At 36.7% G+C, this 13,182-nt stretch overlaps 1 protein-coding gene across 4 annotated transcripts in view; it reads right to left on the reverse strand.

The window, feature by feature from the left end:
* Nucleotides 1–13,182, reverse strand: part of LOC100591471 (cytochrome P450 2C9) — an 86,847-nt gene that overhangs the window by 44,927 nt on the left and 28,738 nt on the right. Inside the window, exon 1 of one of the 4 annotated variants that reach the window (XM_030809232.1) lies at nt 1,031–1,223. The exons of 1 other annotated variant lie outside the window; for it this stretch is intronic. In XM_030809232.1, the coding sequence (XP_030665092.1) occupies nt 1,031–1,198 (168 nt within the window). In that variant the 5' untranslated portion in view covers nt 1,199–1,223. 2 more of the 4 variants (XM_030809234.1, XM_030809235.1) reach the window with 2 other exon arrangements.

The following is a 13,182-nucleotide window of genomic DNA, read 5'->3' on the forward strand; positions in this document are numbered from 1 at the left end:
GTCAGGGAGGTTTCACATCACCAAGATTCCTATCCCAGAAAAGCAGATGTTTGTAGCTCTGGGAATGGAATGCGACCCTTGTGGAGAACCTATAAATGGATGCATGCGGGGCACCTGTCCATATGGATAAGATAGGGCTATAAATGCCCTCATCTTGCCACGGCTCTTCTAGGCCTCTTTAGGGTTAAGGCATACTCCCTTCTGAGAATTTCTGGTCTAACTAGTTGTCTAGCTTCACATCGTGCTTCCATGGATTGTTTGTAACCAGCTTTTGTTGCAATTGTTACTGCTGATTAATATCTTGTTACTCATAGGTTATGGAAAGATTGTGTTTCTGTTTTAAGGCTCTGTTAGAAATTACTGACACACACACTATATTGTAAATTCTTATCTCTGTATACTGTACTTCTGCATACAAATGTACTGTACTTCTACATACAAATGTTAAAAGAATTTCTTCATCCTCATGTGACCATCTCACCTCATAATCAAATGACCCTAAATCCCTCACTAACCTACCCCTGCCCTCACTAAACTTAATAATAAATGCTGGTATATCCAGTGCATTGTTGGCACCGCAGGAACAGAAGGCGGTGACCCCCCTGGACCCAGCTTTCACTATCTTGTGTGTGTCTATTATTTCTCAACCTGCCGATCTGCCTGGGAACAAAGAGAGAGCCCTGTTGCATTGTGGGCTGCTGGCCAGGTCCCACAATACCTTACCATTTACCTTCAGCCAAAAATTATAGCAAATGGTTATGAGACGAAGAAGGAACACAGCTTTTCAAACTATTGACACTTGTTATTTTGAATCTAACATGCAAAGACCCAAATCTTTCTCTACTCACAAAATACATGGTTTCATTCCACTATTTCTGACACTGACAGACCAGAAAAGGCAACAAAAGCCTTTCAAAGTATTTTACTTTACAATGACCTCTGTAACAACGTACCTCTAGGGATATACTTTATTTAAAAAATACAGGTGAACTTACTTACCTTTTGCAAGCCACTGAAGGACCATACTTACATTGGTTAAGGATTTGCTGATGTCCTTAATATCTATCTGTAGGATATTTCCAATCACTGGGAGAGGAGTGGGCCCAGGAGGGAGTTTTCCTCTCCCAGACCTCTGTCTCCAGAGTGAAAGGAGAAACAAACAGGAGAGACAGAGCACAAGGACCACAAGAGAATCCATTGAAGCCTTCTCTTCTTGTTAAGACAACCGTGAGCTTGCACTCCAAGCCTTTTATAACACTCCATGCTAATTCAGTGTGTGCCTCTTTGATGGATAAAGTGACCAATCACCTAGGTCCACTATATGCTCCTTCTGAAAGGACTTTGACCCACTGATAGAGATAAAAATAAAATGTCCTTTGGTCTTGTTCTCCTTCGTTCCAGTGCCCACTCTGTACATTCTGGTTTCACTGTACTTGGTTGGAGCCTAGGTATTGGTAATAAAAAACAAATGTTAACCCAGGTGGTTCCAATGCACCATCATAATTGAGAGCACTGAAGTAAATAATCTGATGCAAAAGCAATTACTCAAAATTCTGAATTCTTAGATTAATAACCATTTGGGAATTTATGATTTTGAGGGAAATGGATGTATTCTATGCCTCGTATATTTAAAAAGTATGTCAATGCTATATCAAAGATTAGGAGACTTTGTTCTTTATAATGAAATCCTTTCAAATATTTAATAGAGCCTACTAAAAATACAGCAGCCTAAACATGAAATAGCTAACATAACTCGTATATCTTAAATAACCAAACATACATCAAGTAAATTACCTCAGCAGATATAAACACCTTTACAATTAAACTCCCTAAAAACACGTGAAGGCAGGAATTGTTAGTTTTTATTTTTCAAATGGGAAAATGGAGACCCTGGGAGAACAGGACACCTGTTGGTGCCACACAGCTCATAGCTGGCCGAACTGGGATTTGAGCTGAAGTCTTCTGATGCCCATCGTGGTGTATTATCTCTTACACCAGAGCTGCCTTGAGAACAATTTTAGCAAAACAAAACAAACTTCCAAACATTAGTTATTCTGAATATACACCACATTTATTCTGTTCATAAAACAGGCTTCACATTAAGTAGAACCCCTTATTTGTCTCTAAGGAAAACAGCACAAGAGATGCTCATGAGAAGAAATAAGGGATCTCCGCTCTCCATCACTGCAGAGGTGAAATGCTCAGTGTAACTGAGGGAAGGATTTGGTGCTAAGGGTTTGAGAAACTAGGGCTTCTCGACCTCCTGGTCACCTCCAGACATGGCTGCTTTCTATTGTTTTTGGTCTCTCATTTTCAGAAATGATGTAATAATGCACAGAAAGCAAAGGAAATTATGGACAGAACCACAGTTGTGGATGCAATAGAAGATGGGAGGTAGGGAAATCACTAAAGGGACCCACAGCACAGAACCACCACAATGTATAGACCTTAACAGGAGCTGACATACTGAGTTGAGGATCTAAATACAACTAGAAAGATACTCTTTACTAGATCACTAATGTCAATACTTGTGCAAAGCCATTTTCTTTAAAGATATCATCATATTTGTTCCAAATTCCCTGGTGAGGTTATTTCCATTTCTTTTATTAAGAAAAATAAAGTTATGTTAAGACACAGTTGCACAATGCCTTACTGGTCATTTTTAACAGGGATTCTAACAATTTACAGAGAATTGTTACACCTCATGTCCCTTTTGAATCTCTCAATTACCGTTGCTTACAATAAAATTGACCCATTTCAGGAATGAGAAAGCTGAGCCTTGAAGATTCAGTATCTTAGCCAAGAACATGCTATCTGCTAGTGCTAGAGCTGAGACTAGAACCCATAAGCCCTGCATCTCGAAGGTTTCATTTCAAGCCAACCATTCAGTTCAATTGGGTCCACCAATATTTACTGATTGTGTACAATGATTCAGGATTTTGTAATTCAGTCTAGTAAATGATTTTCAAAATAAACATTAATTTCATTAATAATTACAGCCCCAGTTGACTAGATTGAGAGGTCAGAAGAGTTTGGTTTTACAACATTTAGTACTTAGGTAAGTCAAAGACCTTGGAGAATCCTTTATACAGGGCAAAGAAAAGCAGTAACTTGGTCCCTGACTCACGTAACTCTGAACTCTAACAGAAATATACTACCTTATTTTGGGTAAAATAAGCTCAGGTGCTCTCTTTAGAATAATCATTTCATTCCTTAGGAGGTAGGTGTCCCAGCTCAGCTCCGCCTCTCTCCTGCTGAGCTGAGGCTTCTGCCTAGACCTTTCAGTTTACAGAAAGAAAGAATTATAGATAATTTGTAGATAGAAGGGATCTCTGAGATCAACTACTCTAAACTTTGCTTTTTTTTTTTTTTTTTTAGAAATGAGCGATTATTGACTCAGTGAGACAAAGTATCACATATCACAATCACAATGCCTCAGTATAAGACTTTTTCTTTCTTTTCTTTTTTTTTTTTTTTTTTTTTTGAGACAGAGTCTCGCTCTGTCGCCCAGGCTGGAGTGCAGTGGTGCGATCTCGGTTCACTGCAAGCTTCAGCTCCTGGGTTCATGCCATTCTCCTGCCTCAGCCTCCCAAGTAGCTGGGACTACAGGTGCCCACCACCACGCCCAGCGAATTTTTTTGTTTTCTTAGTACAGACAGGGTTTCTCTGTGTTAAGCAGGATGATCTTGATCTCCTGACCTCGTGATCCACCCACCTAGGTCTCCCAAAGTGCTGGGATTACAGGCGTGAGCTGCAGCACCCAGCCAAGACATCTTCTTAGAATCTCAGTTTTTCAACTCCCAATTCAGTGACATGTCATATCCCATCTCATAGAATTCATATCTCAGTCCAAATGATCAGGGGAGTACCAACATTAAGCCCTCCACAGTCACTGAGTAATACAAAACTCAGCTTGACTAGAATGGTGGATTAGAGTAGGCTTTTGAAACAGTTTGGGGTTTCTGGCAATACTAAGTGGAAAGTATATAATTACCACATGCCTCTTTCCCTGCACCCACACGCAGCCTCTCTCACAATCAAGAACTCTCATTAATTACAATCAATGAACCAACATTGACACATTATCATCAACCAAAGCTCATAGTTTATGTGGGGTTCATTCTTTGTGTTGTACATTCTATGGGATTTGACTAATGCATAATGACATGTGCCATTGTAATATCACATAAAATAGCTTTACTGCCCCCAAAACCTCTGTGCTTTATGTGTTCTCTCTCCCTTCCTTGCAAGCCCTAGCAACAAATAATCTTTGCAGTGTCAGCATAGTTTTGCCTTTTCCAGAATGTCATATGGTTGGAATCATAGAGTATGTAGCCTTTTAAGATTTAACTTACTAATATGTATAAAGTTCCTGCGTGTCTTTTCATGGCTTGATAGTTCATTTCTTGTTAACACTAAATAACATTCATTGTATAGGTTTATCACATTGTCTGTTCATTTATCTATTGAAGAACATCTTGGTGATTTCTAATTTTTGACAATGATGAATAAAGCTGCTATAAATATCCATGTGCAGATTTTTGTGTGGAAATGTATTTTCAACTTATTTGGCAAACACCAAGGAGCACAACTACCAGATAATGTGGTAAACATATTTTAGTTTTTTAAGACACTGCCCAACTGTCTCCTGAAGTGTCTTTACCATTTTGCATTTCCACCAGCAATGACTAATAGTTTTTATTGCTGCACATCCTTGCCAACATTTGGTTTTATCAGCGTTTTGGATTTTAGCCATTGTATAAGTGCGCAGTAGTATCTCATTGGGATTTTAGTTTGCAGGTCCCTAGTGACATTTAATGATGAGCATTTTTCATATATTTATTTGCCATCTGCATTTCTTCTTGGGTGAGGTGTCTGTTCAGATCTTTTGCCCATTTTTTAAATCAAGGTGTCTGATTTCTAATTGTTGAGTTTTAAACATTTTTGGAGAGAAGTCGTTTATTAGATATATCTTTTGAAGGTATTTCTCCCAGTCTCTGTCTTTTCATCTCATTCCCTTGATAATGTCTTTTGCAGAGTAGAAGTTTTAAATTTTAATAAGGTCCAGCTTAGTTATTCTTTATTTCATGGATTATACCTTCATTGTAGTATTTTAAAAACCATTGCCGGATCAAGGTCATCTTTATTTTCTCCTATCTTATACTATCAGAGATTCATAGTTTTGCATTTTATATTTGGATCTATTATATATATATGTATATATATATATTTTTTTCTGAGACTGAGTCTAGCTCTGTCACCTAGGCTGGGGTGCAGCGGCTCTCAACTTGGCTCACTGCAACCTCTGCCTCCTGGGTTCAAGCGATTCTCCTGCCTCAGCCTCCTGAGAAGCTGAGACTACAGGTGCATGCCACCATGCCCAGCTAGTTTTTTGTATTTTTAGTAGAGATGGGGGTTTCACCATGTTAGCCAGGATGGTCTCAATCTCCTGACCTCGTGGTCTGCCTGCCTCAGCCTCCCAAAGTGCTGAGATTACCGGCATAAGCCACCGCACCCAGCTTAGATCTATAATATATTTTTAGTTAACTTTCATTGAAGGTGTAAGGTCTATTTCCAGATTCATTTTTCTGTATGTGAATCTCCAGTTACTCCATTAGTCTTCATTGAAAAGACTATTTTTCCCCCATTGAATTGTCTTTCTTTCTTTTTCAAAGATCAGTTGACTATATTTCTGATGATCTACTTCAGGATCTTTACTCACTTGCATTAATCTATTTGACTATTTTTTCACCAATTGCACACTGTCTTGATTAGCTTCATAATAAGTCTTGAAGTTGAATCAGGTAAGGTCAATCATTTGACTTTGTTCTCCTTAACATTGGCTATTCTGGGTTTTTTGGCCTCTCTACATAAACTTTAGAATCAGATTGTTAGCATCTAAAGATAAAAAATAATAAAAATAATAAAACTTTCCTGGAGTTTGATTCTTATTGTGTTGATCTGTAGATCAAATCAAAAAGACTAACAAGAGTCTTCATATTCATGAACATGAAATATTTCTGTATTTATTTATATCTTTATTTTCTTTCATCAGAGTTTTGTAGTTTTCTTCAAGTGATATATGTATTTTGACAGACTTCCACCTAGGGATTTCATATTTTTGGTGCTAATATAAATGATACTATGTTTTTAATTCCAAATTCTAATTATTTATTGTTAATATAGAGAAAAGAAATTGATTGCCTTGTATCCTGCAACCTTAGTACAATAGCTTATTACTTTTAGGAGTTTTTTTATGATTTTTGTTTTGTTTTTGTTTGTTTTGTTTTTTATTTTTGGAGGTTTTTTGATTCTTTGAGATTTTCTACATAAAGAATCATGCGATCTAAACACAACAGTTTTTTTCTTTATTCCTGATTGGTATCACTTTTCTTTTTCTTGTTATCTCATTAAAAAGGATTTCTAGTATGATGTTGAATAGGAGTAGTTTCATGGAACATCTCACTTCATTCTTGTTATTAGCCAGAAAATTTCAAGTTTCTCACCAGTAGTGATGTTAGCGGTAGGTTTTTTGCACATATTCTTTATTAAATTGAGAAAGTTCCTCCTCTATTCTTAGTTTGCTGAGAGTTTTTATCATGAATGTGTGCTGGATTTTGGCAAATTTTTTTCCTGCATCTGTTGATATGATGATGAGACTTTTCTTCTTTAGTAACTAATGTGATGAAGTAAAATATTTGATTTTCATATGTTGAGTAACTCTTGCATTCCTAAAATAAATCCCATTTAGTTATGGTGTATACAGTTTTTCTACACTATTGGATGCAATTTGCTAATCTTTTGTTGAGGTTTGCACCAATTTTCATTAGACATACTGGTATGTAGTTTTGCTTTCTTATAATGTCCTTGTCTGATTTGAGTATTAGAGTAATGCTGGCCATAAAATGAGTTAAGAATAGAAGAATTTCCTCTGGTACTACTTCTAGAAGAGATTGTAGAGAATGGGTATAATTCTTCTATAAATGTTTGGTAGAATTTACCAGTGGACCTATATGGGTCTGGTGTTTTCTCTTTTGGAGGTTATTCATTTTTTATTTTATTACTTTAATAAATAAAGCCCTATTCAAATTATCTATTTCTTCTTGTGTGAGATTTAGCAAACTGTTTCTTTATGGAATTGACCCATTTTATCCAAGTTATAAAATCTGTGGGCATGGAGTTCTTTATAATATTCATTTCTTATCCTTTTAATGTCCATGGTATCAATAGTGATGGTTCTTCTTTTAATTTTGACAATAGGAAAATGTGTATTCTCCCTTTTTATCTTGGTTAGGCTGGCTAGATATATATTGATATAATTTTCAAATAACCAGCTTTTGTTTTTACTATTTTTTTCTATTGATTTCTTGTTTTCAATTTCATTGATTTCTGCTCTTTTATTGTTTCTTTTGTTCTGCTTTCTTTGGATATAATTTGTCCTTCTTTCTCTAGTTCCCTAAGGTGGATGTTTAGATTACTGACTTTGTATCTTTTTCTATTTTATGCCCCCAATGCTACAAGTTTCCCTCTAACCACTGCTTTCACTACATCCTACACATTTTTTAAAGTTCTATTTTTATTTTGTTTAGTTCCAAATATTTTAATCCCTCTTGAGATTTATCATTTTATCCGTATTTTATTAAGAAATATGCTGTTTACTCTCTAAGTATTTTGTGATATTCCAGCTCAATATCTGTTATTGATTTCTAGTTTAATTCAACTGTGGTCTCACAGCAGACATTGTATGATTCACATTCTTTTAAACTTCCTAAGGTATGTTTTGTTGCCCAGAATGTGGTCTATATTGGTGAATGTTCTATGTGAGCTTGAGAAGAATGTGTATTCTGCTTTTGTAGAGTAAAGTATTCTATAAATGCCAATTCAAATCAGTTGATTGATGGTGCTATTCAGTTCAAATCTGTCTTTAATGATTTTCTGCATGCTGAATCTGTCCGTTTTTAATAGAGGAGTGTTTAATTCTCCAGCTGTAATAGTGGAGTCATCTATTTCTCTTTGTAGTTCTATCAGTTTTTGCCTCATGTATTTTGACATCTTATTGTTGAGTGCATGCACTTTAAGATTATTATTTCTCCTCAGAGAATTTAACTCTTTATCCTTATATAACACTCTTCCTAACCTCTAATAACTTTTCTTACTCTGGAGATGGCTTCATCTGAAACTAATATAGCTATTCCCATTTCTTTTTGGTTGGTGTTAGCATGGTATATTTTTCTCCTTCATTTACTTGAAATCTATATGTATATTTATATCTCAAATGGGTCTCTTATAGACAACATACATATATTTGGCTCTTTTTTTTTTATCTACTCTGACAGTCTCTGTCTTTCCAATGGTTAAAATGACTTTAATGTAGTTGAACTATTATCTACCATATACGCGTTACTGTTTTCTACTCATTGCCCTTGTTTGTTGTTTCTATTTTTGTCTTCAACTCTTTTTCTGCCTTCTGTGGTTTTAATTGAGCATGTTATATGACTCCATTTTCTTTTTCTCCTTAATATTACTTGTATTTTTTTACTTTTTTGTAGTTTCCATATTATTTGCAATATGTGTTTACAATTAACCCAAGTCTACATTCAAATAGCAGTATACTACCTCATAGGTCGTGCACTTACCTGTAACAAAATATTCTCACTTCTTTCCTCCCTTCTTCATATATCATCACTGTCATTTATTTCATTTATCCATAAACTGTAATCACCAAATATATATTTTTGTTGTTGCTGTTTTGTTTGCTCTGTTTTGTTTTGTTTTGTTTTTGAGATGGAGTTTCACTCTTGTTACACAGGCTGAAGTGCAATAGCATGATCTTGGCTCACTGCAACTTCCGCCTCCTGGGTTCAGGCAATTCTCCTGCCTCAGTCTCCCAAATAGCTGGGATTACAGGAATGCACCACCACTCCTGGCTAATTTTGTATTTTTAGTAGAGACAGGGTTTCTCTATGTTGGTCAGGTTGGTCTGGAACTCCTGACCTCAGGTGATCCACCCTCCTCAGCCTCCCAAAATGCTGGGATTACAGGCACCAGCCACTTTTGCCAGGCCATATTATTGTTATTATTTTGAAAAAAGCGTTGTCAGACCAATCAATAAGAAAAATTAAAATGTTATGTTCCCTTTTATTATTCCTTCATTAACTCCCTTCTCTTCCTGATGTAGATCAGTGATTGACTTACACCATTTTCTTCTCTCTGAAGAACTTTATTTAACATTTTTTGCAAGGCGGGAACTAGAGATAAATTTTCTCAATTTTTTTGTGTGAGAATCTTTATTTCTCCATTAGTTGTGAAGGAAAATTTTGCCAGATACACAAATCAAGATGGGTGGGATTTTTTCCAATACTTTTAATACAGTCATGCACCATATACCAACATTTTGTTCAACAGGTGATCTCATTTACTATGTTGTTCCATAAGATTATAATGGGGCTAAGGCTGGGCATGGTGGCTCACACCTATAATCCCAGCACTTTGGGAGGCCAAGGCGGGTGGATCACTTGAGGTCAGGAGATTGAGAACAGCCTGTCCAACATGGTGAAACTTCATTTTTACTAAAAGTACAAAAATTAGTTGGCTGTGGTGGCAGGCACCTGTAGTCCCAGCTACTAGGGAGGCTGAGGCAGGAGAATAGCTTGAACCTGGGAGGCGGAGGTTGCAGTGAGCCAAGATCACACCACTGCACTTCAGCCTGTGTGATGGAGTGTGACTCTGTCTCAGAAAAAAGATTACAATGGAGCTGAAAGATGATTTCTGCCACCTAGAGACTCATAGTCATCATAACATCTTGGTACAACACACTTTTGATGTGTATGTGGTGACACTGATGTAAACAAACCTACGGCACTGCCAGTTGTATAAAAATATAGCACATATCAGGTACAGTACATAATACTCAATAACTATAATAAATGACTCTGTTACTGGTTTATGTATTTACTATACTATACTTTTACTGTTATTTCAAAGTGTTGTGTTCTTCTGCGACTCATTTTCTTTTAAGTTAACTATTAAACAACCTCAGGCAGGTACTTCAGGAGCTATTCCAGAAGAAGGCAATGTTACATAGGAGATTACAGCTTCATATGTGTTATTGCCCCTGAAATCCTTACAGTGGGACAAGATGTGGCAGTAGAAGATAGTGATATTGGTGATCCTGACCTTGCATACTCCTAGGCTAATGTGTTTTGTGTCCTAGTTTTTAATAAAATGATTTAAAAAGAAACCCTGTCTCTTCTAAAAATACAAAAAATTAGCCAGTGTGGTGGTTCACACCTGTAGTCCCAGCTACTTGGGAGACTGAGGCCCAAGAATCGCCTGAACCTGGGAGGCAGAGGTTGCAGGGAGCTGAGATCGTGCCACTGCACTCCAGCCTGGCTGACAGAGTAAGACTCTGTCTCAAAAAAATAAAAATTAATTTAAAAAAATCTATACAAAAAAACAATTTTGTCAATTTCAGTTCTTAGCACAGTGGCACCTACCAATGCCCCAGTGGTGCCTACCAATGCCCCAGTGGCACCTTCCCAGCCCCTGGCAGGAAGCTGTACACATGTTCCTGGAGCAGCTTATTCACAGCTTGCAGGAGCTGGGATGGGCAAAAAAGAACCTATCTTCTGAATATTGAAGACCTGTCCTCTGATGACTGCTGCTTTTGAAAACATAGGTACAGACACAGATTGGGAACCCATTATTGCTACAATTCCCCCAACTCTTGGCAAGCTCCCCCAACAAGTGACTTCCAGGGTATTTAAAGGACTGATGCCTTTTCCCTCTCCTATTTATGTTTCTCTTTTTTCCCTTTTGGGAGATAGACATTAAAGACTAAGACATTTAAAAACTGGCTATGTGGGAAAAATTAGACACTTAACACACATGCCACAGCAAAGTCTTCACTAAGGTCTTGAATAGACCTTACGTTAATACCTTGGGCTAATAAGTGGCACAGAGACAGCCTACAGCAAACAAAATTTAAAAACAAATGAAGGGCTGCAACATTACTGATTAGATCTTGCACTCACTTACTCCACAAAAAGTAACCAAAATAATGAGTAGATAATCACACATTGAATAGATCATCTAAGGGAAGATGTTTGAATTCAACAGAGCAGTTGCCAGAAACATGTAAAGGAAGGAAGTAAAGAAAAGTGAGGCAGCCTGCTGGACCAGGATTATCTGGGAGCCTGGGGAGTCTCCCCATTGTGGGGAAAAGTAAGTAAGAGACCCCTGGTACTCTGCATTACTACAAAGGATTCTTGCGATCCTAGCCACAGGAGAGTCCTGAGAACCTCAAGGACAAGGAGACTAATACTCCTTACCTATGAATTTTAGAAGTAACTGGACTTCCCTATTATCTAAAATTGGCACCTGGTTTCACTTACTTCTACTTATAAGTAACTAGAATTTCTATACATCTCCAGAATGCACGTATGCCAAAACTCGTGCAACCCCTGCTGACCAAAATGTCTACAAATGTAATCATGTATTATGCAAATTGTCCTTTAGCTCCCAACCCTATACTGTCATCAGTAAATTCTTCTTACCAACCCACAAGTCCACCACTTTCCAATGCCAGGGCTCTGACATCTCGCCTGGCAGACTCCAAGTCTTGCTTAATCTTAAACACTGAAACCAGTTAAAGCCTCATCTTCAGACCCAGTAGAAGATACCAATCAAAATAAACTTCACTTGTGAGACACAGGCCAGAAATTTAAACTATGCAACTCCTCAAAGCGCAGGGACTATCCTGGAAGAGGTGGGCACATGAGATTGTGAGGGTCGATTTTGAGAGAAAAAATAAGTTGTTTCTCTATAAATTAACCATTAATGTCAAAGGCAAGACAAGCACATGGGGCCCTGTGTCATATTAACAAGGTTTTCTTGAAGCATTAACCCACTCCTAAATAAAAGGTTATAAAGGTTACATAAAAGGCTTATGGGCTGGGCACAGTGGCTCACGCCTGTAATCCCAGCAGTTTGGGAGCCTGAGGCAGGTGGATTATCTGAGGTCAGAAGTTCAAGACCGACATGGTCAATATGGTCTCTACTAAAAATACCAAAAATTAGCCAGGTGTGGTGTTGTGTACCTGTAATCCCAACTACTCAGGAGGCTGAGGCAGGAAAATAGCTTGAAGCAGGGGGGTGGAGGTTGCAGTGAGCTGAGACTGTGCCGCTGCCCTCTAGCCTGGGTGACATAGTGAGACTCCATCTCAAAAAAAAAAAAAGGATATATCTTATGGTCAAGATGATCAAAACTTCATAGATTTTCAATAAATTTTTAAAAAACAAATTTAACTGGCTTCATGCTGTCTTTATTAGGACTTATTGTTTGGGAAATTATGTTTTCTCTCACAAAGAATAAAGGTTTTCAACTTTTTTTTTTCTCAAATCTTTGAGTTGTCACTTTGGCTAAATGAATGACTTGTTTTACAATGACCTGTGATCCTATTTTGTGATATCAAGTGTCTTAAACTTTTTATATTTAACAAACTTTCCAAAATCAAATTCTATCTTTGGTCCTCATTGATTTTTTGATATTAGTCCTCTGAAGTCCAAAAGAGATATACTTGGCTTATTTAATATAACAAAATCATACAGAAAGTATTGTCATATATAAAGTGGTGTTTAGCCTTCTTTCGATTATATTTATATAAATGTGTTATTAGTATGTGTTCCAGAATTCTATGAAATTCCTGTGTTTCTGATATGTCTTAGCGTATGTTATCAGTAGTAATTATGACTATTATGTAAAATTGTTATATGCCATAGAATTAACCAAATTTCCTTGTCAATTGTGTATTTAATTATGACTGTTCTGAAACTTTTGTCATCCATCATTGTTTTACTTTTATCCTTTTCAAAAGATGGTTTTGTAATCAGCTATAAGACTCTGACAAGTGTGCTTGAATGCAAGTTTCTGATAACTTTGGAGATTGTAACACTAGAATAAAGGAAAAACTTCCAAGACTCCCATGGAGAAATGAAATATTCATGAATATCAAGCAAAACAACAGTTAACTGCATGAGCTGAACTAACAGAAGACTGAAATAATTATTTTATGACATTTTGCTTAAAACATTGCTAATCCTTTGTGTGTTTTTCAGAGCAAAGAAAACTTTTCTTTTGAGCTATATACAGCTTTTAATAATTGAGTAAAGTATAAACAAAAT

Source organism: Nomascus leucogenys, chromosome 3, assembly GCF_006542625.1.
Source record: "Nomascus leucogenys isolate Asia chromosome 3, Asia_NLE_v1, whole genome shotgun sequence".
Taxonomy (NCBI): domain Eukaryota; kingdom Metazoa; phylum Chordata; class Mammalia; order Primates; family Hylobatidae; genus Nomascus; species Nomascus leucogenys.